Source organism: Triticum aestivum, chromosome 4A (genome assembly GCF_018294505.1).
Source record: "Triticum aestivum cultivar Chinese Spring chromosome 4A, IWGSC CS RefSeq v2.1, whole genome shotgun sequence".
NCBI lineage: Eukaryota > Viridiplantae > Streptophyta > Magnoliopsida > Poales > Poaceae > Triticum > Triticum aestivum.
In genome coordinates, this window is record NC_057803.1 from 724163409 (window position 1) to 724187639 (window position 24231).

General features: G+C 45.9%; 1 protein-coding gene across 1 annotated transcript; it reads right to left on the bottom strand.

Annotated features, from left to right (window-relative positions):
* Positions 1-20101: 20101 nt before the first annotated feature.
* LOC123088379 (uncharacterized) lies at positions 20102-23613 on the bottom strand. The gene has a single exon (XM_044510575.1). The coding sequence runs from the start codon at positions 23511-23513 to the stop codon at positions 20508-20510; it is 3006 nt and encodes a 1001-aa protein (XP_044366510.1). The 5' UTR covers positions 23514-23613; the 3' UTR covers positions 20102-20507.
* Between the last annotated feature and the right edge of the window lie 618 nt (positions 23614-24231).

Here is a 24231-nt window from a genome sequence, read left to right on the forward strand (position 1 = left end):
TAGCAATTTATATAGGGTTCTGACACTTGGAGAAAACTAGGGTTCCACTCATGAGGTGAGGGGGAGAGGGAGAAGGGAGGGGACGGGGGGCGGAACAAACCAGACCTTGCAGAGCAGGATGGGATGATAAGGCGTTTGTAGTCTGGTGCCGGCTGGCGTCTTCTCCGGCGGTGTCGCCGCGCGCGGCTCGCTTCCCCAGCGGCGCTATCTCTCTCCGACGGTCCGACCTGGACCGATATGGGCTTCTTTTTTTCTTTTGAGGGAATTTTTTCTTTTTCTTTTTCTTTTTAATACCAGCCCGATATGGGTTTCTTCTCGCCACTGAACTTTTTGTGTTCGGCCCAGCTGAAAAAACAAAGCATAGCAGAACAGCATCTACCCTAGCTATTAGGGTTTCACTACTCCACCGGCGTCCTCGCCGGTGTTGAGTCTTCCATACCGTACTGCTTCTCTCCCTCGTCTGCTCTTGCTATGTTGGGGCTCGGGCTGATTACGGGGACAGCCTGCCTGTCCGCCCGGCCTTGGCCGCCGCCGCGAAGGGGAGTTCTGTGGGGTGAGATCGCATCGGTTTTTGTTTCAGAGGAGATCAGATCAGCAATGTGGCGATGCCTCAATCGAGTGGGCAGGGGTATCCCTCTGGCAGAGGCTCAAGCTAGCAAATCAGTAGCAAAGGAGTTTTCAGAAAAAGACTTGGCAACATCGGCGGCCTCCCTCGCGGATGACCGCCGAGCCTAATGTCGATTTTATGTTGGAACTGTCGTGGGTTAGGCGACCCCGCGACAGTTCATGAACTCCGCGATCTTGCGCGGGAGAGTGCGCCGGCTATCCTCTGCGTGGTGGAAACACAAATCGCAATGTCGCGTATGGAGGGGTTGGCAGGAACGTTGGGCTACGAGAGTGCTTACGGAGTTGGTAGTTCAGGAAGGAGTGGGGGTCTCTGCATATACTGGAAGAGACCTGTGGAGCTTGAGTTAAGGAACTTTTCAAAGGACCATATAGACATGGAGGTGAAAGAAAGAGGGAAAGACACATGGAGACTGACGTGCTGGTACGGCGAGGCTAACAAAAGTATGCGGTACAAAACATGGGACATGATGCGCTTTCTGAATGCGGATAGTGATCTACCATGGCTGTGCATTGGCGATTTTAATGAAGTTCTAAGTCGGGAGGAGCAGTTTGGACCCAACGAGAGGGATATGGGACAGATCAATGCTTTCAGAGATGCAGTGGATGTTTGTCAGCTAGCTGACTTGGGATACAGTGGCCTGGACTGGACGTTTGAACGAAAGATACAGAACGGCGCCTACTGCAGAGTACGGCTGGACCGAGCCCTAGCGACGTCAGAATGGAGTTCCATCTTTCCGCTCGCCTCGGTTCGCCATCTTCAGGCTGTAAAAGTCGGACCACTCCCCTATTTTGCTGCTTAATAACATGGAGGCACATAACCAGCGTATAGGAAAGGCTAAACCTTTCCGCTATGAATTGATGTGGGAGTGGCATGCGGGATTCCAGGCGCTGGTGGAGGAGGCATGGAGCAGCACACATGCATCCACAGTGGTGCAGTTAAAGGAGAAGCTGCAAAACTTGGCGTCGGCCTTGTTGGGCTGGGGCACGGACTCCTTTGGAGCAGTGCCTGAGGAACTACGTAAACTGCGCAAGCGCTTGGTAGTGATGCGGGAGAACCCGTCCAGAATAAGTGCCTCACACGAGGAAATAAAAGTTGAACAGAGAATAATAGAACTAAGGTTCAGGGAAGAAGTTATGTGGCGTCAGCGCGCACGTATTCAGCGGTTACTCGAGGGTGACCAGAACACAAATTTTTTTCACCAGAAAGCTTCTAGTCGTCGAAAGAAAAATCGAATACAACGTTTGACAAGACCAAATGGGACTATTTGTGAGGACTCAGCAGAACTTGAACATATGGCTATGGAGTTTTATGAAAACTTGTATGCATCAGAAGGGGTCATTGGCATGGATGAGGTTCTCTCACATGTTCCTTGTAAAGTCACGGATGATATGAACGAGAATTTATCTAAAGCGATCACCGAGGGTGAGGTGAAGAGCGCACTTTTTCAGATGTTCCCGACGAAGGCACCGGGCCCAGATGGGTTTCCAGCGCATTTTTTTCAGAAGTATTGGCATTTATGTGGTCAAGAGGCGACAAAGATTGTAATTCGAGTGTTGAAGGGAGAGGACTCCCCAGAGGAGATCAATAGGACGTTCATTGTGATTATCCCTAAGGTACAAAACCCTACATTACTGTCTCAGTTCCGGCCTATAAGCTTGTGCAATGTGATTTATAAAATCGCTTCCAAAGTACTTGCTAACCGTCTGAAGCAGATCCTCCCGGAAATAATCTCTGAAGAACAGTCGGCCTTTGTGCCTGGTCGCTTGATTACTGATAATGTTATTACAGCATATGAGTGTCTTCATTTTATGAAAAAGAGTAGAAGCAAAAGGAATGGCCATTTTGCGCTGAAATTGGACATGATGAAGGCGTACGACCGAGTACAATGGGTGTATTTGGAGGCCATCATGAGGAAACTTGGTTTCTGTAACTCTTTTGTTGACCAGGTTATGAGAGGGGTGACCTCGGTTACTTTCTCTTTGCTATTTAATGGGGGGAGCAGCCAAAATTTTGCCCCTACTCATGGAATCAGACAAGGGGATCCCATTTCCCCGTATCTATTTTTATTGGCAGCAGAGGGGCTGACATGCATGCTCAAGAAGGCTAGAGAAGAGGGGACTTTTGAGGGCATCAAGATTACACCCACGGCACCAAATGTTAATCATCTCCTTTTTGCTGATGATTGTTTGTTGTTCAGCAGGGCAATGGAGGAGCATGCTACAAAACTAAACAACATGCTAAATGATTATTATCAAGCATCGGGTCAGCGTATAAATCATGACAAGTCCTCCATTTATTTTGGGAAAGGATGCCCCCAACACTTGTAGGAACATGGTAAAAGGTGTCCTGAATGTTCATAAGGAATCTCTATGTGAGAGATATTTGGGTCTTCCATCAGATGTGGGGCGCACAAAGAATGGAGTTTTCGCCTATCTTAAGGATAGAGTCTGGAAGCATGTGCAAGGATGGATGGAAAAGTGTCTCGCGGGCAGTGGTAAGGAGGTGCTCATCAAGTCGGTAGTGCAGGCGTTACAAACTTATTCTATGGCCTTATTCAAGTTGCCACGCGGTTTATGCCAGCATATTGCAATGGTGATAAGGAAATTTTGGTGGAGTAGCAAAGGAGGAGAAAGGAAGACAACATGGGTCGCGTGGGATACAATGTGCATGCCTAAGTATAAAGGGGGGCTCGGCTTTCGAGACATGGAGATTTTCAACCTCGCCCTCCTGGCGAGGCAGGCATGGAGGTTACTTCAGGACCCGGACTCGCTCAGTGCGCGCATACTAAAATCCGTGTACTACCCTTCCTCTGATATTTTGTTGGCCGAGGTAGGGTCACACCCATCCCAGATATGGCGCTCGATATGCGAGGGAAGGGACATTCTCCGGACTGGTCTAATTAAGAGGATAGGTGATGGTGAGGACATTGACGTATGGAATGAAAATTGGCTTCCACGGAACTATAACATGCGGTCATTGAGCACTGTTTCAGATAACCCCCCTACACGTGTATCAGAATTGATAGTGCAGGCGGCCAGAACATGAATCAAGTTTACAAGATCATTTCCTTTCCATGGATGCAGATATAATCCGACAGATTTCGATTAGCTACAAGCAACAGAGAGATTTCTATGCATGGCAGTACGAGCTGAATGGAGTCTTCTCAGTCCGGTCCTGCTACCGCCTAGTTGTAGAGACAAAACTCAGAAGAGAAGGTTGGCTCAATGGGACGTCGGGTAGCTCAGACACGGAACATCAGGAACGACAATGGAAGACACTTTGGGGGGTGAAAGTTCCGGCCAAGCTGCGGTTATTCGCTTGGCGCTTGGCGAGGGCGTCACTGCCAACGGGTCAGGAGCGGCTTCAAAGACATATGGCAGTTGAGGCGACGTGCCCAATTTGTCAAGCGGCTGTGGATTCATGGCGACATGCTTTATTGGACTGTAATATGTCCAAGAGTGTATGGTCCTTGCGCGACGACGATTCTCTTCTTCCAATCTATGGCGACGAGACTACTGATCCAAGGTTGTGGCTGTTTGGTTTGTGCAGCACTCTTAACAGGGACAAATTCATCTCGGTTCTTGTTACGTTGTGGGCTATTTGGTGGGATAGGAGAAAGGCCATCCATGAGCATGAGATTCAAAGTCCGTTGTCCACACACATATTTATACAGAACTAGGTAAATGCCCGTGCGTTGCACAGGGGCATACAAACTGTTGGCTCAACACTAATTATAGCTAACATATACATATAGAATCCTCATGCACATCAGATGACATTGTCGTATTTTTTACCGCTAGCATTAGATAATACTGTCGGCCTTTCTACTACTAAATTAAGTTTCTTCTTCCTCCTCCTTCTTCCACCTCCTTGACCTACAAATCTAAGCGTACAACCATTGTCAATGGTGTAGCCAGCTCGCAATCCCCCTTTCAACCCCACCGTATAATTTTTTATATTTCACATTGTTCGCATCTTAGTAAGTCTCTCTCCCTCTAATAAAAGTGCAAGTGTAACCATAGGAAGGAATTTCCGTGCTCATCCTTGTTGTGCTCATCCTTGTTAGCAGGTAAATACTTAAAAATCAAGAAGGCTAAAGTGGTTTAATACTTACCTCCGACCCAAAAAAATAGTTGCGGTTTTGAACTAAGGTACCCTCGGATCCATAATAAGTGTCGCATTTTGAACTTAATATTAGTTCAACCTTAGTTCAAAACCGCGACACTTATTTTGGATTGGAGGGAGTAGAAAATAGCACATGTGCAAGAAAAAATAAATAAATCTTGTAGTACAGTCTATCAGAACACAACATATACACACATGTACACCATGATCGTCACTGAAAACAGGCCACTCTGGCTGGCAAAGAAGTGACAGCAAAGCTAACGACGACACACTTGTCGTCATCAGGTTTCGCTTTCTATACTTGACATGTAGACCTCAAAGTCATTCACTTATCCTCAAGATATGATCTCTTGCGATCATCATCTGCGCATCTAGAGTAGCTATTTTGCTGATAAGAGAGCCCCTGTGATCTAGGGTTGGACGCAAGAAGACATCCTCCTCTGTCATGATATCTTTTTCTCCTTCATCATTCACCAGAGCTTGGCTGAAAGACTACAGTGCAGCAATGAGCTGTGTCCATTGTACCATCATCTTCAGTTTCTGATTCATCCTGTGACAAAGAGGGATTTCAGTGCGAGCAAGGAATTGAAGTGTATGTATAGACAAAAAAACTGAGCAAGGCTACAGATTCTGATGATACAACATCAATTTACTTAAGCTCTTATACGGGCAGCGAAGGTCAAGGTGAACCTAAGGATATATCATGGTCAGCAAAAATAAGATGGAAGAAGACGATCAAATTAAAATCATGTAACTAAATACATAGAAGAATTTTCTTATAAATAAATCAGGCAACCAATATTTTGTCTGATATTGAAAGAGCTTTGTTTGATTGACTCTTCTATATTATACGATGCTCTATGGCAACAAATAAATGAGAACCAAAAGAGTATTATTAAAATTGCATGCATGCCTTATATATAGCAAGGGTCATTCTTGAGAAAATTTGTGGCTCATGCCTCATGACATTTAGAAGAAAATTTTGGATAATATGTGGGTGCTAGCACTTTGCATAAGGTACAAACCTTACAGGTTCACTCAAGCAAATACCGCAAATCATATAATCGCACAACAATGGTTCACATAATTACAGAAAAAATTGAGAGAGAGAAGCAGCAACAGGTTGGAGTTCAGAGAATAACTTAAGCAACGGGGTTGAGAAGAGCTTCAGAAGAAGTGGAGCAGCAGCGCTAGGAGAGATGGGACAGCCGCAAGCAGCAAGGAGCAGAGAGGAGAGGCAGCAGCGCCAAGGCAAGACTACTACAGAACCTACGACTAATTCAAACTATACATTTTTATGATTGATGGACATACTCACGACTTGAATCCTTCATTTTTCAAATTTGAGTATTGGCGCATATCCACTGTATGGATTAGTCATATTATTATTAGGTTGCGTCAGTATATTAGTAAATTTGTCACATATACACAGTTTGTTGAACCAATTCCAATAATAATCAATAGACGCATATCTCTGAAAAAAAGGAACACACATGCATATAGTGGAAGTGTCTCGAGGGCCAAACTATTCTGTAAACTATCATAGTAGAAATCACCAAATTTGTTTCAGAGGTAGAGGGTAGAACAATTAGAAAGTCAACAAAGTGCTAGATGAATCTGATTGGAGAACAAAAGACAACAGAATATCTTGTGCATAATTTATCAATTATATGTCCAATTAGTACTGTCCAGTTAAAGGTCGAAGCTAGAATCATAGATCTTACAATTGTACTTCCGAAAAGAACCATCCAATGTCAGAGTTTTATCATTGCTAAACGTCCAGATCTCATATCATACAGTGATAATCCTTCTAGATTAGGATTATACCAAATTAGTGAATGAATAAAATAACTACAATTTGGAGCTTCAAGTAAATCAAACAGTTAACTTAATTCTCTAGTTGACGACTATGTTGGTACCTGAAGAATCATTCTGCCCGTGCCATTACCCATTAGTTCAGCACCTTGGTCCCTTGTTATTGGCGCATCCGATCCCAAATCTCCAACCTGGTAGCGAATTAGCATGGTTCAGTTTACCCCCTATCTATACACTTGAATCAAATAAACATGCAAACATGGCATTCAAGCTTGCCGCTGCAGGCAATGGCATATCTGATAGCAATATGCAATATGAACACCATTGAATAACTGAAAGCAATAGTCTTGGGTCACCTTACCTGGCACCTAGTGTCTCTCCAAGATTTTATCTCAAGCTTGATTGCATACTATAAGGGATCCATGTGCAAGCTGAAAATTATCAGTACAATCAAGTCTATTTGTACCATAACTGTTCCCTATATGCACGAATACTTGGAGTTTGGATCTGATACAGAAATATATTAAATATTAGTTTCAGAAAGTTACATACTATAATATGTATTATTAAAGAACTGATAGACACATTCAGTTTTCTCTAATTAGATGAACTTTTCAACCATTACCCATGCGCAGACCTTTGAGGATTGAGCTCACATTAAATTGAAGCGAAATTGTCCTGAAAAAAAGCAAACAAACGCAAATGAATCCCATGCTTTGAATACATTTAGAGAAATAGCTATCAAAGCATAAATGCAGCAGTTATACGCAAGAGCAACCAAACTCATATTTGCTCCATACGGAGACTATGACTTTGCTTTTCCTAGCATTGCAGGGCATAGGCCACTTTGCTTGGTGCAGCTGCCCCTGCAGCCAAGAAAATACATATCTCTAGAGCAGAGAGGAGGAAACCTGCGGTGGTTTTTTACCTTGGTGCTTTCCCAATGGAGCTGCCGGAATCGCGTGGTGCCTTGGGGCTCATGTACGGGTGCTGGGAGTTAATCTACATCAAAACAGAGAAGATCATGATAGGAATAGAATAGCTGGCAAATTACGCACGTGAGGAGCACCGAGGCATGAACCGACGTCGGCAGCGCCCTCCATTAATATGCTAGGCCAGGGGTGCAGAGTCCCACTTGCGGGAGAGGCAGGGAGGTGGCCATGGCACATCGTTCTGGAGGGAGGCGACCATGGCATGGGACGGCGGCGGCTGAGCGCGGCGCCGGCGCTCGGGAAGACGGCGGACCATGGAGGCGCGCGGAGTGAGGCGGAGACACACGGATCTAGTCGCTCCCAGGTCAGATCGGGCCACAGTGGAGCTCCACATCGGGATCCATGGTGCTCCACATCGGGATCCATGGTGTTGTTGTTTCTGAAACAGAGAGAGACAAAATTTGTGAGAGAGAGAAAAGGAAGGGAGAAGGGAGAAGGGAGAAGAAGACAGATAGGGCGCGCGGGAGAGGTTACTCGACGATGGCTGGAGGTCGGCAGCGGTGGCGCGGGACGCCGGCGTGAGGAGCAGGCCAGAGGGAGAAAACCGGGACGGGGGAAAGAAAATCGAGGGGTGAGGGGGTCGTACGAGAGGCTTGACGAAGCGGGGAACGTAAGAGGGGAAACGGAACACTACGTTTCTTTTAGATAGTAGAGAAGTACTTGCAGGAGCTCAACGACCTCCAAGCAAAGACCCGAAGTACTAGAACTGCAAGAGCTCCGAAGGCGGGGCATGTTTTGGCATGGATTCCACCGGATGGGGGAGAGGTCAAACTGAATGTTGACGGGGCTGTAGCAAAATCATCAAATACAGGTGCGGTTGGAGTTGTATGCCGAAGTGAGACTGGTCTTTTCATCGGAGCATCGGTGGAAGTTTTTCATGGAATAACGGAACCAGCAACATTGGAGGTATATGCATGCAGGGAGGCCCTCGCACTAGCCGAGGACTTGGTCGTTCATAAAATGTGAATTGCATCAGACTGTCTGAGAGTCATAAACGACCTTAAGAGCCCGGGCCATCTGGGTGAGTATTGCATGATCTTACAGGAGATCAATGAGAAAAAGCAGAAGTTTTAGAGCTGTCAGCTCGTCCACGAACAACGCGATAGCAATGGTGAGGCACATAGATTAGCTAGAATGGCCACTTCCCTAGATATTGGCCGACATGTATGGCTCATCAATCCTCCGGATCATCTTTGTATCCCCCTAAACTTGAGCACATGAAATAAAGCGCGTTGTTCTTCTAAAAAAAGCAGAACAGCGGCCCCTCTCGCCACTAGAGAGGGGGTGAAAACAGCCTTCAGGTCCAGAATGAAACATTGGGCGAACGCTATTTGGGCATGCCCACTGATGTTGGACACTCCAAGAACGGAACATTCAAATATCTGCGGGATAGAGTGTGGGAGAAAATAAGTGGATGGATGGAAAAACTGCTGTCATCTGCGGGCAAGGAGGTCTTGATAAAGTCAGTTACTCAAGCAATACCAGTTTATTCTATGTCATGCTTTAGGTTGCCAAGGGGTGTGTGCCAGGATATCACATCCCTTATTCGTCAATTTTGGTGGAGCAGTAAAAGAGGAAAGAGGAAACCCTCATGGGTTGCGTGGGATGTGATGATCAGACCCAAGTATATGGGGGTATGGGATTCAGAGATCTCGAGTTGTTCAACCTGGCGTTATTAGCAAGACAGACATGGAGAGTTTTGATTGATGATGAGTCTTTGAGTGATCAAATACTCAAAGCAGCTTATTATCCTAGTTGCTCTTTACTAGATGCAACCCTTGGGCCGCATACATCTTAGATTTGGAGGGCTATACTTGATGGCAGAGATGTGCTTGCTCAGGGAGTTATACGTCGGATTGGAGACGGAGAGACTACCAGCATTTGGGATCATAACTGGATACCGAGACCAAGCTTCAAGCGACCAATTACCTCTCTGGTACCGGCTCCACCGGAGAGTAGCTGAGCTCATTGATGAAACTACAACTTCATGGAAAGAGGAACTGGTGAGAGCAGTATTCACCCCCTTTGATGCCGAAGAAATTTTGAAAATCCCGCTGTGCACTAGACAGATAGATGATTTTTGGGCTTGGAGCGAGACCCCGAGAGAAACTTTCATAGTTGCGTCGGCATATCGCATGCTTGTGACAACAAAAATCAGCAGAGAAAGTTGGTTGGAAGGAAGAGAGGAGTCATCGCTTATAAACAGGGAGAGTGGGGAATGGAACAAGTTGTGGAAATTGCATGTACCTTCAAAGATCAAAGTGTTCGCATGGCGGCTGGCGAGGCACTCAATCCCTTCCGGCGAGGTGCTACACCACCGCCATATGGCAACGACTACAGCGTGCCCTCTGTGCGGAGCTCAGGATACATGGAAGCACGCGTTACTCGAGTGTCCGATGTCTCGCTGCACTTGGGCATTGTCTTCGAAAGTAATATTGGATCATCTCTGCATCGTTCAACACGACAGTGCGGAAAGATGGTTGTTTGCCCTTCAAGAGAGCCTCAATGCTGATGATTTTATCAGATTGGTGGTCACTCTTTGGGCTATCCGGGGAGCTAGAAGAAAAGCAATACACGAAGGAGTATTCTGTAGTCCTCGGTCCATCGATGGCTTCATAAGATCCTACTTGTCAGAGATCAATATGATCTAACCCCCAGAAAGTCGCAGTGGCCAATGCAACTACAACAAGGCCGCGACGGTGGTTGCCGCCTATGGAGAATCATGCGAAAATAAACACGGTTGCAGCAGTCGGGGGCCGGGGACGCTTTGGTGCAGTTGCAGCAATCTGGCGAGATGGAGAGGGAACATTTGAAGGTGCGTCGGCAGTTGTATACAGGACAATTGGAGACCCAGCTACGCTTGAAGCCTTAGCCATCAGAGAGGCCCTCTCCCTCGCTGATGATCTATACCTCCAGAGAATTCACGTGGCTTTGGATTGCAGGGAAGCAGTGGAGGAGATTTCCAGCGGTGGTGCTTCGATCTATGGTGCAGTTATACAAGAGATCAAGTTGCATGCATTGTCTTTTATTTCTTGTAAGATACTCCATGAGTTTAGGAGCTCAAACTTTGATGCTCACAACCTTGCGAAATATGCGTTGGGTCTCGGGCCTGGCCGCCATGTTTGGTTAGGCCAGCCCGAGGGTATTCCCTTCGTCCATGTAAACATCGTGACGGATGAATAAAAGTTTCGCAGGGTTGCCTAAAAAAAACGTGGTAACACCCCTAAAAAGAAACAGAGCGTAGTACTCAGTTTATATTTACGGCTAGCATTCAAAAAAAAAGTTTATATTTACGGCTCCCTTGATTCATGGGATTTTGACTCCCTTAGACTCGGATTTTTCTTTTTCTTTTTTGCCGGCTGATATTTAGACTTGATTGTGGAGCAAAACAGTTTCCATGTAGCAATTATTTGGTCCCTGTACACAGCTGGGAACACAAGTTCAGAGGTGGAAATTGCCGTTCTCTTATCGGGACACGAATCTCTGTTCTCATATCCCAAGAGAGGATTGGGGTGATCATCGTCCCAGTTGTTTGAATTTTGCCGTCGAGAAAAATCACAGAGAGATGCTATGGAAAGTTAAGGTCACATCAAAGCTTGAGTCTTTGCATGGAGACTCGCGCAAATGTCACTACCAACTGCTTTGGTCTTGCTTGAGAGAAATATGACCGAGCTCCTAGGTGTGCTTGATTTTGCAATGCTGCAGAAGACTCATGGTGCACTCCCTCAATGAATGTAAGATGGCCTGCAGGAGAAACTCCAGGAGCACCACGCGTCCAAATAGGGACTTGAACATGGGTGGGCTGGCAGCAACCTTAGCTGCCTAGCCAAAGGGTTGACGCCCCACCCTCAGATTGGAGGAAACTTAAGAGACAAGGAAAAGGAAGGCAAATGCCCAGAGACATCGAGGCCCACGCCCACGTCCTCTCCACCTCCCTTTTCTTCCCGAGCCCAGTTTTTTGCCTCCTTTCTCTTTGGTCGATCTGCGGCGGCAACGGCTCCTCCGTCTCCTCATCTGCTTTCTTGGTGCGGCGCTGCTCCACCCATGTCCCTATCTGCAAGGCGGCGGCAAGAACAAGAAGCCGCGCGGCGCCACAAGCTCTCGTCCCAAGGAAGCAACAGGAGGACGGGGTTGATGCGGTCGTCCGCGCCTCCTCCGCCATGGGAACCCATGAGCAAGAGGAAGGAGGCGTCGTCAGCTGCGTGCCCGAGCTCGCCACAGACAGGTCCATCTCTCTCTCTCTCTCTCTCTCTCTCTCTCTCTCTCTCTCTCTCTCTCTCTCTCTCTCTCGTCCGGTGATTGTCTGATCATATATCCAATACCAGTATCTATTTCTGTTTGAGTTGTGGTGATCCAGGTGTGTCAGATTAGTACTTACAAATTGTCTAGCTAGCACCATTCATTTCTTTGATGATTTAGTTGCTGTTGTTGTGAACATTCTTTGTCTCGTACAGATGTTCCCGGCTGCTGAGGTTGTTGAATTATTTGAATCATTTGGAAAAAGACCCCCTGAGTGCTTGCGTACAAATACACTAAAATTAAAACCATATTAACTCAAGTTTCTTGATGTATGTATATGGCACCGAAGATTTTATAGTTATCTCTGACTGTAAATTCATCACTGCCTTATTAAGCATTCTCTCTCTTATCTTGTTTGTGGGGTTTGCAGACCCGTAGAAGGGATCTTGTTGCTGCTCTTATTCCAAGGGGGGTTAGTCTGGATCCGATAGGAAAATGGTCAAAGGTTTGCTTTCTTTGAACATATTTTCTTTTACAACTAAAAATAGTAAAAAATATTAAAGCAAATCTTGTGGTTTGCACAATTTCAGGTATGATTAGTTGTGTACGACTCAACTATTTTGTTTGGTGCCACTGTTGAATATATGGCAGGACATTACATGGTATCTTCCTCTCCCCTATTATTTGTTAAGATTTTTTTTCCTCACTCTCCATGTACCAGCAATTCATTTGTTAATGCTGTAATTACGGAAACAAGGTGAAAGCTCATTTTTTTACCATTGAAGGCTCTTGTTCCTCAGGAGAAGGTGCGAGCGGTTGGTATGGCGTAAATTTCCCCCCACTCTGATAATCCCTTTGCAATAATTCATTTGTCTAACTAATATATAATTGTGTTTGCATGTATGTAAGCCTTCATATGCTATGCGAGCGATGATTACAACAAGGCATGACTGCGGGCGACGAAGGGAGAGACGAACGGAGAGACAAGGAGAGGAGAGCGGAATGCCGAGACCGTGGGCCGCGAAGGAATCCTGCGCGGCAGCTGGGCGCGATCTAGAGAAGTGCAATATTTCGCCAATAGTTTTAGGGACGAGGATCTAGAGAAATATTATGCTCAGTTGTCCTATTGTATTAACCGTAAAGGTGAGATCTCACTTGTCATATAAGCTTTCTCTTGTCCTTTTATAGAAACCTATTCCCATCTGGCCAAATTCTTTTGTTAATTGCAGATATTGCAATTAGGCTCGAGTGGACGTCGTCGATATGGCAATGAGAAGATCCTCCGGTTTGTCTTCCTGCTCAGTCCTCCCAATCCCTCACACTTGACTTTTCAGGGTCTCGGGGCATATTTGGTTATTATCTTAATAGAACTCCTTTTGCTCTTAGTAATAGTCTAAAGATATTTTTCCTTTCTAGGTTGGGACTTAGCAAAATATGCAAGATCAGAAATTATTGCTTTATTGAAAGTTTGGTGTCCTACTGAGGAAGAGATGAAGTATTCCCTAACAATAAGTAGTAATTTTGGGGCTAAGATAGATCAATGTGTAGTACCATCATCATCTGAAGCTTTATACAACACCTTCTTCACAATGGTAAAGTAAGCTTATTCGTACATAATACTAGAATAGAAACAGAACATAGGTCTGGATTATCTTTCTTTGCCATACATGTAATGCTTAAGTTCTTAGAAACGAAACAAAAAACCTTTGCATAAAGCCATAAGGGAACAAAAAAAATGAAATCATTATATATAGCAACAGAATGACATATAAATCTGTACATAGAAAGCATTTGTACAATAAATTGGTAACTACTCCATCCGTCCGGTGAAGAGTGTACATCTAGAAATTTTAGGACAAATTATGGAGTGAAGTAAAAAATGCATTGGAAAGGTGCAAGCCGTCGTCTCTCTCGTCTTTAATTACCCAACCCCCAATGAGCTAAGTGCATGTAGAAATTAAGAAGACAATATGTAGAATGTTATTGGTCTTGATTATCGTGTGATGAGAGAGAAGTATTTTTTCCACTTAAAAGTGCATTGGGAAGATTAAAGTACACTTTTTTGTGGACAAATTTTAAAACCAAAAGTCTTAGCTAGAAGAGAAAGCTGCTATCCTGTTTCTTCTGCCACTATTTTCTGTGGAAATGATGTCGAACTACTACTGATTTAATGCAGCTTACAGATGATGCAACTTTTCTCTCCATATCTGATTCTCTGCTAGAAATTGCTATCTCTCTCATTCCCCTCTTAATAATGTGCTTTTTTTGTTCAGTTTCATGCCTCAAGCTGACGTTCTGAATTGTGCCTGTACAAAAAAATGTACTCACCCTTTCTACTGCTCATTGGGATTTGGGAGCATCCTTTTGCTTTAGATGGTGTAAATATACATTCATGCTCATTGAGATGCTTGATCTAGGAGTTGTTCATGCTTTTTTTTCAGATGATATTTCTGACTGGCATTTTTCTTATAGGAGTAGATCTCAATATGCAGCTTAGTGTTGTACCTACACTTTTTGTACTTGTTCTATTATCTCCATTTATTTCATTCTATAGTTACATGTATTTCATGACACTGCACTTTGACGTATCTATCTTTTTCAAGAAGAAGCAACATACTACTTTAAGTGGTATTACAAAGCTATCCATTCCAGGCACCGCACAATCTGTGGCTGCAGTTCTATTCCATGTATTCCTTTTTTTAACAATTGACGCTCATTTGGACTGGATACCGATGTTAACAAATGCACTAGCAAGATTAGTACGAAGTCACACATCATGTTAACAAATATCCTACATACACGTTAACAAATACGGTAATTAGACTAGTGCGCATAGTTCTGCCTAAGAGGCGCCACTAGCCACTAGTTAAACTCATTAAGGGAGAAAGAAAGGGCCAGCGTTGGGCTATGCCAAGTGATGCCCGCGGGTTAGCGCGGTGGGAACTATTTTTTTTAGATGTAGGTGAGGTTTTTCTAATCAAGATGTTACTTTTAGTTGGAGATGAAGGTCAGTTTTTCCTCTCCTTTTTAGATGGAGGTGAGGAGATGGAAATGGGCACACAACTTTCTCTCATGCGGCGCCACAGGGTGATGCCCCAGCCGCTAGTGTGGTACCAAAGCAGCCGCTCATGTGGTATCAAATATTTGGTCTTACACTCAAAATAGACAAATCAGATTGGTCGTCTGATTGGTTGTCATAGTTTCTCGATACAGACTTTCATCCCATTTATGAATAAATGTACAAATGGCCAAACTGATCCATAGTGTTGAAGATATCCTCAAACAAGCAGGTCTATAGTAATTACGCTGAAAGGGATATTATGTATTATGAACATTGTGCAGCTCGATTGAAATAGTAGTTCCTGTAGTACTAGGTTAGGAGGCACACAAGCACAAGCAGCAAACATAAAGGTCACTTCAAGATAAGCGACGGTTTCATTCATGCTGAACAAAGAGGCTGCTACAGCAAGCACTAACAGACATGCATCAAGACAATCAACCATCATAGATACTACGAGAACATACTGGGCACGACCCACATTGGTTGCATTGTACCACGGTATATTACACAGGGATCTCGCTGCACCGGCTCACCCAACTCTAATGTGATACAACCATTAGAACCATTGTAACAGCAGTATATGCAGTTGCTCCTCCCTCCCCATCTCTCTGGGTTAATGCAACACAATGGCTGGCTTTTCTCCTCGAAGCTGACGAAGATTGCACAATTTTCTAGCTTTTCCAACTTCACCCACTTTGCAGGCTCACTCGACAAGTCAAGGCGAAAGGCTTTTACGTCTTTCCCTGATGATGGAAAAGCTACCGTGAACTCGGCCATGAGAAGCATATCGCCATGAGCTACTGCTTGAAGCATTCATTGGTCCTAGTTCCCTCCCAATCAACTCTTATTTCCTGTATGCGTATCCGGGGTGCCAAGTGCATGATAAAGAGCTTATGATCTTCAGCCATGCCAAATACCTGATCTTTGAAGGTCAATAGCTGCTTGATTGTTCTGTTGTGAGCAACATGTCTCAACCAAGACTGACTACCAACACGCCAAAAGAAATGGTGGGATCTAGTGGTGAGCATGAGATGTGAGTTGCGTGACACTAGAGGAGAAGTGAGGGCACCATAGCAGAGCTGAGGGTATTCATAGACCGGCAGTTGTGGAGGTGAGACACTAATACCTGTGAAGACATCAACAACAACACATGATTGTAGATGAGATTGCCATATAAAGCACCCCTCAAGTAGAAGTTCTCCAGAGGAGTCCATTGGCCAATCCTGAAAATAGAATTAGCAAGTAGGGGAATCTCACAACACATGTGCCTGTCTTGGTTGGCTAAGTCGGTGATGTAGCATGGGCGTTTAGGTACCAGGGTGGTGCTAAATGGGAGGGGGCGAGGAGAGCACACGGGGATATCAGGTTGGATGAAGAGACGTGGCAAGAGCGTCGATTTGCATGGATAGGAGGAGAAGGCAGCACGCCAAGAGGGGCAGGTGGCAGCAAAGGCAAGGAGGTCAAGAAATGATCCCAAAAGAGCAACAATAGAGTGAAGCAGGCCATTTGGGAGGTTAGCCCAACCTTTAGGTCCGGACATTGCGGAGATCATGAGCAGATTGCAGCTTCTCTGCAGCAAATCATGAATATAAAAATTAGAAGAGTGAACTGGATATTAAAATTTGAACAGACTGGCTGAGATAAGTTGCTGATGTGTCTAGTGCAAATATGGTTCCAGAGATGCTAGCTGCAAGCACAAGAGAACACACGAAATTGTATTGTACAAACATACTAGTGATTCAGTGAACCAGTGACATTGATTTACAGACTGAGCTGGTGCTTGTGCGGCATAAATCAACGTACATTCACATCATACATCCAAAAATGCATTGAGCCTCCCCTTGCATGTTAAACTACTCTCCCCCTCCTCAACACTTTAATGAGACTCATCAGATGAAATAAAACATTCCAATACAACAGCAATCGTTAACGTCTAGTTGTTCTATTGTTACGTGAGAACAAAAACCAAAACATTGCCAAAGTATACAGATTAATCTCTTGTGCTTCAGATCAACAACAGTCACAGATACTAGCTGTAAGCGCAAAATCACACTAAACTAAGAAACTGACGAGATTGGATTTTTACATTCTCCGCTAGTCTGATACAGCGTCAATACCCAGATGAGAACAGCATATCCAAAAGTGCCTCCATCCTTCCACTGGAGCAGTCTAAACTACACTCCTGTACTGAACACATTATTAATTAATTCAAAGAGATGAGCAATCTCATCAGATGAATTGAGGAAAAAAAACATACATACAGCGACGATTTCCATCATGAAATGTGTACACTAGCATAGTTTCTTCTAAAAAAACAGATTATTGCAGAATTATATGGATATCCATTGGGTTTCAGATCAGCAACATTCGCCTGGTTAAGGATGTGGAAAAATATGAGATGGCTAATAATGTGTTGTATTGAACCGACCCTCGTATGGGGTATATATAGAAGTACATGAGGGGTAGAGGTTTGGAATACAAGGCAAGATATTATGTATTTAAACTAAGTTTATCTCTATCTCTCCTTATCTCTATGTTTATACTTCTAACATTCCGCCTCAGTCATAGCGGGAGTGAAGCGGATGATTACGACTGAATTTGAAGTCTTGCGCTTCCGTCGTCTTCTCCGCTGCGCCATCATCACTACGTCTCTGATGGGTCGACACCTAGGGCGGTGACTGCGTCCCCTTCTGGTGCCTCCCTTGTCTCTCCTCTATTCCCTCCCGCAGTCACAGCGGGAGTGGCGTGGATGCTGGTGACGACGCGGACGCTGTTGACTGGAGTTGTCGCCGATGTGTTGCTGTAGACGTGGTCGTGTATGTCGATGTTGATGTAGCCGTGGTCGATGGTGTGGTCGTCGTGGATGATGAAACCGCACAAAGCCGGAGGCGCAAAAAATGCACTATGACGGAGCTGCAGGCGTGGACTATGCACCTTGTGGATGTCAGAGGGCACCGTCGGTGATGAGTCCACCGGTTTTGCCAAGACCGGAGGAAGCCCATCGAGCACACACTGGTTTTGCCAGAACCGTGCGGCCGTGTAGGGTCGTCACTGTAGTGACGCCGTGTCGATGCAGCCGTGCCGTCGAGGATGACGCGGTCGATGCCGTCGTCATGACGCGGTCATTACCGTCGTCATAGTCGCGTCTTGCAGAAAACTCTGTCAGAGGACGCTAGGTGTCCATCTTGTGGACAAGGCGGCAGGCGGTGTGTTGATGAAGATGTTGGTGTAGACCATGTTGATGAAGACCTTGGCTCATGAAGAGTCGGCTATGACGCCGCAGCGGTGTGTCGACAATGTGTCGCTTGAAGGCGTCCCTCGTGGCGACGAAGTGTCGATGCCGTGTCGCGTCGGAAAAGTTGATGAAGAATTACATCGCTTTCCACACCGGCTTGGCGTGTGGACGGTGCATGTCGTGGTCGCTTCTCATAGGTGTTCTCGACGAAGTATGTTGGCTTGTAGCCTGACGTAGTCTTACAGCTTGATGATGCGGCGGCTTGATGTAGAGGTGTCGGTGCAGAAGGTTGAATCGATGGAAGCCGCGCGTGTAGTTGATGCGGTCTTTCGAACCCTGGCTGCTCTGATGCTTGACGTGGTCACGTAGTGGCCGGCCTGCGTTGCTCGTGTCCGGCGTCCGTGCAGAACGCGCAGATGATGCGATGGTCTCCTAATTTCCTGGCTCGTTCGGCCGGCCTGCGCTGCTCCTCGCGTCACGCCGCATGTTGACGTACAGCGGACGTGGTGATGGAGGGTAGTCGAGGAAGGCGGTCCGAACGTGAAGATAGCGTCTCACTTGGAGACTTGGAGTTGCTGGGTCCGGCGGGCGGATGGTCGGTGCAGAGACCGTGCTTGTGGCCGCGATGTTTGCCGGCTGGATCGGATCAAATCGCCAGGATCCCGTGGGCGCTTGGGGAAGCCGTCGACTGCACCGGAAGAGAACTGACGCAGGGCTGCAGATCTCCTTGATGTCATCCATCCATACATGGATGTTGATTCGTGGCTGTATCCACCTTGGCCACGCATGCATGCGGAGACATGCAAGAGATTAATCTATAGGAGTTCGAATCCCTGGTCTCTGCTGGCTTCCTCCTTCGCCTACTCTTTTTTTTTTAGGTTTTCTTGGCCTTACTTATCTTGGGCCTACCGTACCGGCCTACTCCTTGTGGCTGGGCTCTTTTGCTTGGGCCCAACCTCATTAACGTGTACAAAGCGCGGACTTCAGCCCATTTCCTCGGCTCTGGCGCACGAGCGCCGCCGCTTCCGCCTCCTCGCCGACGATTCTGGTAAGGACCACCGGTGCCGACCGGTAGACGGGCCATGCGTCCATGGCCGGAGGAAGCCGCGGATCTGGCGTCGAAGAGCGCGGCCGCCGATGGCACCGGCTAATCTCGGCATCAGGTTTCAGGTATGCACGCTTCTTGGTTTCTCAATCAATTAGTAGTTTGTACTGTAGCATTTAATTGCTTTGTATCAAATCCGTTAATGTTCTGTGTAAAGTTCGTTCATGTCTGTGTATTCCTTGATCTGGCATCACTTCTTCATATGTGCTCTTGCTGTTGTGGACTTTTCGTTAAAGGGAGGCATACAGATTACAGAGTAAGTTGATGGTTCAGTTCAGTCAATCATGCAAGACTTGTTCAGGTGAAATGTTTTATTAATTCAGGAACAGATGTAAGTTGTTATTTCCAATTCATCCACCGCTACATCTGGCCATAGGGATGCCGTAAGGGTTGCAGTACACCTGAATGTACACACTGCACATCGACGGCAAGTTCTAAAGCGACATCCTCATGATCTCAAGCGAAGCTTGCTGCTGGGGCCGGGCTGGTAGATACGCTGCCAATATTGTTGGGGCTGCGGCTGCATGACCGCTTCAGCCAGCATAGCAATCAAGATCAAGATCCCTCCTCTAGTGCCATCAGCGGCTTTGTAAATGAAGTGGCCCCCAAACTTAGGACCCAAGATCTCAACCACAATCTGCGTAGTGATGACATCAAGCTTGGTTTCTTGTAAGCAAATTATGTTGCAACCCTTGTCAGACAGAAAGCTAGCAACGACCCTCCTCTTGTGTGGGTCGTTTAACCCCCGTGCATTCCAATTCAAGATGGCAATATCAATGAGGTAACCAAGGATAACTCAGATTTGACAGAGTAGACCTGAACCGATTAACCAAAGAACAGACTGAGACCCACACAATAAACTGAAACAAACAACAGCTAATCTGACTAGAAAAACGGGATACCGTATCCTATCAATCAAACTCAGATTCGGATGTCAAAATTCTCTAACCTTACCCAAATAGAAAATGGTTATAGGGGGAAATTATCCTGTCCACTGTCACCCTTAGCTGGAGGGATAATAGAGTAAAACGACTACACTGCAGACTCCATATAAACAAATCAAGTCCCCAAATTGTAAATATGAGGTCATAGTCCAATAAATGATATCACAAACAAATCAGAAATAGTGAAAACAAGAGAAATAAACAATAACATCCATATGAACAAATCAAGTCCCCAGATAGAAGATCAACAGATACTCTGTGTAGGCTTGCAATCTTGTTGCAGAACTTATGAACGCATAATTCAGACACGCCATTCTGGTCATGTTGCGCTGCTCTGGAACTATGTCTTCAACCTTCTTCGCTTCACTCTCGTTTTGTGTTTGGCCAGCCAGCCATTCCTCTCTGAAATTTTGTGTCCTCCACTATCGTATCCGGATTCTCCTCCTCGATTTCTATATTCTCTGTTTCCTCCATTCTTCTTAATCCTCTCCTTGAGTTTCGTGTATCATGCTCTTGGGCTCCCTTGATCTCATCCCATCCATGAATATTAATTTCAATCTGGTTGTTGCTTATGTCTGCACAAGATTGCTCTGTCTCGTCCATATTGTTTTCATTTCCGACACCATTATTCTGAGGTGCTGCAGGAGCATTGTTTCCTATCGCAACTTCATTTGGCCACAGGCTACTATTCTGGATGCCATAGTGCCAAAGCAATGCCCAGATGTGGGTTATGAACTCCCCTCCAGAAAGACACTTCCTGTGTGCCTGTGCATTCCACGTGGGCGCAATGTGTATAAGTAACTCTGTCCATACCCCTGCCAGGATCTTCCAGCGAGCTTCGTCAGTTGGAAGATTGAGCAGTTCCTTACCCAGCACCGCACCTTGTTTCAATACATCTTCCTTTTCAGAGTCTTTGACAGGTTTTTCTGCTTTGTTTTTCAGTTTTCTGTACCTGCTCTCTAATGAATCACAGTTTTTCAGAAAGCGATCACGAGCACTCTCGACAGTTTTTCGGAAGACTATCTTGGGAACAAGAAAGCTGTCAGGGATCAGGTCAGGCTTTGAAACCACCAGATATGCACAATACCGTGACAAGCTATTCGCAACGGTGTATGGTTCCCGGAGCTCATCAGGCAACTTCTCACTTGATTTGGATGAGCAACAGTTTTTGAACCATGACAATATGTCATCTTCCTTCTCATCAAAATCCATAAGATACGGTTTGGATGAGCAGCAAGAAGTCAACCAAGTCAGGAGGGAACGCAGACACCCAGGGTTGCTCAAGTTGACGCCGTGTTTTGTCGCAAGCTCCATCTCGCAGAGGCTAGTGGCAATGTGCCAGACAAGAATTATGTGAGAGCTTGTCGGTAGGACGATGTCAGTGCTTGTCGGCACAGCAACCTGAGTGTCTGTTGACAAGACGATGTTAGTGCTGGTCGGCAGGACAAGGTGACTGCTTGTCTCCAGTACCATGTTAGGGCTTGTTGGGAGGACAAATTGAGTGCTTGTTGGCAGGACGATCTGTGTGCTTGTGGGCAGTATGATCTTAGTGCTTGTGGGCAGGACGATCTGAGTGCTCGTCGGTTGTGTAGTGTAAGCCTTGTAGTTCTGCAACTGCTTCCTAAGATTGTTGTTGGACAATGTCTTGATGACGCTGGGCAGACTAGAACCTGGTCCTTCCTCCACCATTGTGCTGAGCTTCTCCAGGACAGCCTTCTTGACATACTCTGGAACTTTGATGGCACTGTTGAGCTCTGCCCCATCGTCTTTTTTTGGAATTATTCCTGTAGTTAGGTTGTGAACAAAATTCCAATATCTTGGACTGTCATCATACGACTGCACGAAGAAATACTGGTCAATATATCCATGCCACCTCTTGTCAATAATCTTAGCTCTGGAAAACCATAATAGCATGCGATCCAGTCTTGTATCCATGTCTATGGTCCTCTGGCACTTCCTCTGCACATACTGGCACACCAGGATTAAGCTTGTCCAGTCTGAGAGCAAGTATGTCACCATCTCCCAGAGCTCCTTGGCAATCATCAATAAAATGAATGCCCATGTAATGATCATGTCAACATTAAAACCCTTGACCAGATTGGCAAGCTCACCATTTGGGGGCTTATACACCCTACGGATATCCATGGCAAGCCAGCAGACAGCAACAATGCTTAGCATGGACAGAAACAGAGTGATGAAGAGAGATATGTGCCCAGACCAGAACACCATGGGGTAGCGGGTGTTGAAATAGTCATGGACAAAGGCAAGCTGTAGCTCCATGATCCTGAGGGCATCGCTGGTACCCACCTTCCCACCAATTATGTTCTTGACCAGCTCTCGGTTTATTTTGAAGACACATCTTTGCAGCGTCACATCCTCAAACCTGCACCGCAGCAGCCTGGACAAGGCGAAGGCCAGAGGGAGGTCCTTCTGCTCGTCATGTGGCTGGTGAATGGGACAATTCTCCCAGACCTTGTCCAGCGTGATCAGTGGTGACGACTTGGGGCAGCTGGTACTGTCTTCCCTTGCAGCACAGCAACATCTAGCTGGCCGGATCTTTCTGGGCCGATGGGCAATAGTGTCGGTGGCTGACAATGCTCTTTGGATACATACATCTATCTTGTTGGATCTTTCATTGCAAAGTTCTTCCAATGTGTCGTCAGACAATGCATACTGATACTGAGGCTTCTTTAGTTTCAAACGCTGCCTTGTTTCTCCATACACCAAGTAGTTGTAACCTTTCATCGTCACTGGGTCGGGTACGGGTTTCACCACCACTTGCGAGTTGCTAGGATCGTCATCGGAGTACCTGGCACGCATGTGCTCTGCAACAAGCTGCGAACTCCCGCCATGCCACACGGAGCCGAGTGCCAGACCATGTGAAAGGAGTCTGTACCCACTCCTCACTATCTGCAGACACCAGACGGACCACAGTGGACGCGTGAAGCTGGATCCACGCGTCGAATTCAAGAACGCCGATCCCAGGAGCTTGAACACGTTCCTCCACTCAGTGAACCTTCGCCCGCGGCGGTCAGGAACACCATAGCCGGATATGTAATCTGCACTGTAACGGAAATTGACAAGCATAAGAGCCCAGACCGGGAACAGCTGATTCTTGAAAGGCGCGGCTTGCATGGCCCCCAGGAGGTACAGGACAATGGAGTCAGAGACGGCATCAAAGACACTGAAGACAGCCCTCATGAACGAGTCGTGGATGATGCGGCGAAAGAAATCCATGAGGAACATGGCGAAGAAGAGCAGTGTCGCGAGGACCACCAGGGACTCGATGCGAAACAAGATAACCGTTTTCTTGTTCAGCATGATGAACAGAGATGTCACATGATCACGGACATCCTCGTAGCTCACCATTTTCCTGCATGCCCATGGTCGTTTTTAAGCTAAACATATAATCACGTCACGTCTTGTATGCTTCTATTTCTAGATAGCTTAATAATTACTCCCTCTGTCCGATAATATAAGAGCGTTTTTAACACAACACTAGTGTAAAAAACGCTCTTATATCATGGGACGGAGGGAGTACTATTTTTTGTTTGCTGGGAGCTAGCTTAATAATTATGTGATGAAGACATATGTGCACAAATTTTCAGCTATGCTAATTTGTGCTTCCCGTATATCAAGAACCGTGCCTGCCTTTGTTTAGATGGAAGGTAATGATTCAATCTCTTATTCTTGAGGAAATGAACTGAAGTTTGCAAATGGCAAAGCTAATTCTCAAGAACTTGTTTGTGTATATATAACTATGATGAAACTGTGTGAGCGGCTTCTACGTAACGTACCTGGGCGCAGTAGTTGCTCAAGGGCGATCCAAACCAGCCTCGCTCCTTCTCTTCTAGTATTGGAGAGAGAGACAGAGAGAGACAACAGCCGACAGTTCAGATCTATGATAACTGGGTACCCGTGGAGGTGGAGAAATGCTACTCTGGTCTGGACACGCCAGCATCTGCTTCTGCCGTATCCACGGCGCACACGACTTCATGATTAATTCGGATGACCAGGACAGACAGCATATACCCGACAGTCTGTAAATGGTTATTCGTCCTATGTACTTTGTGGGACCATTGCTAGA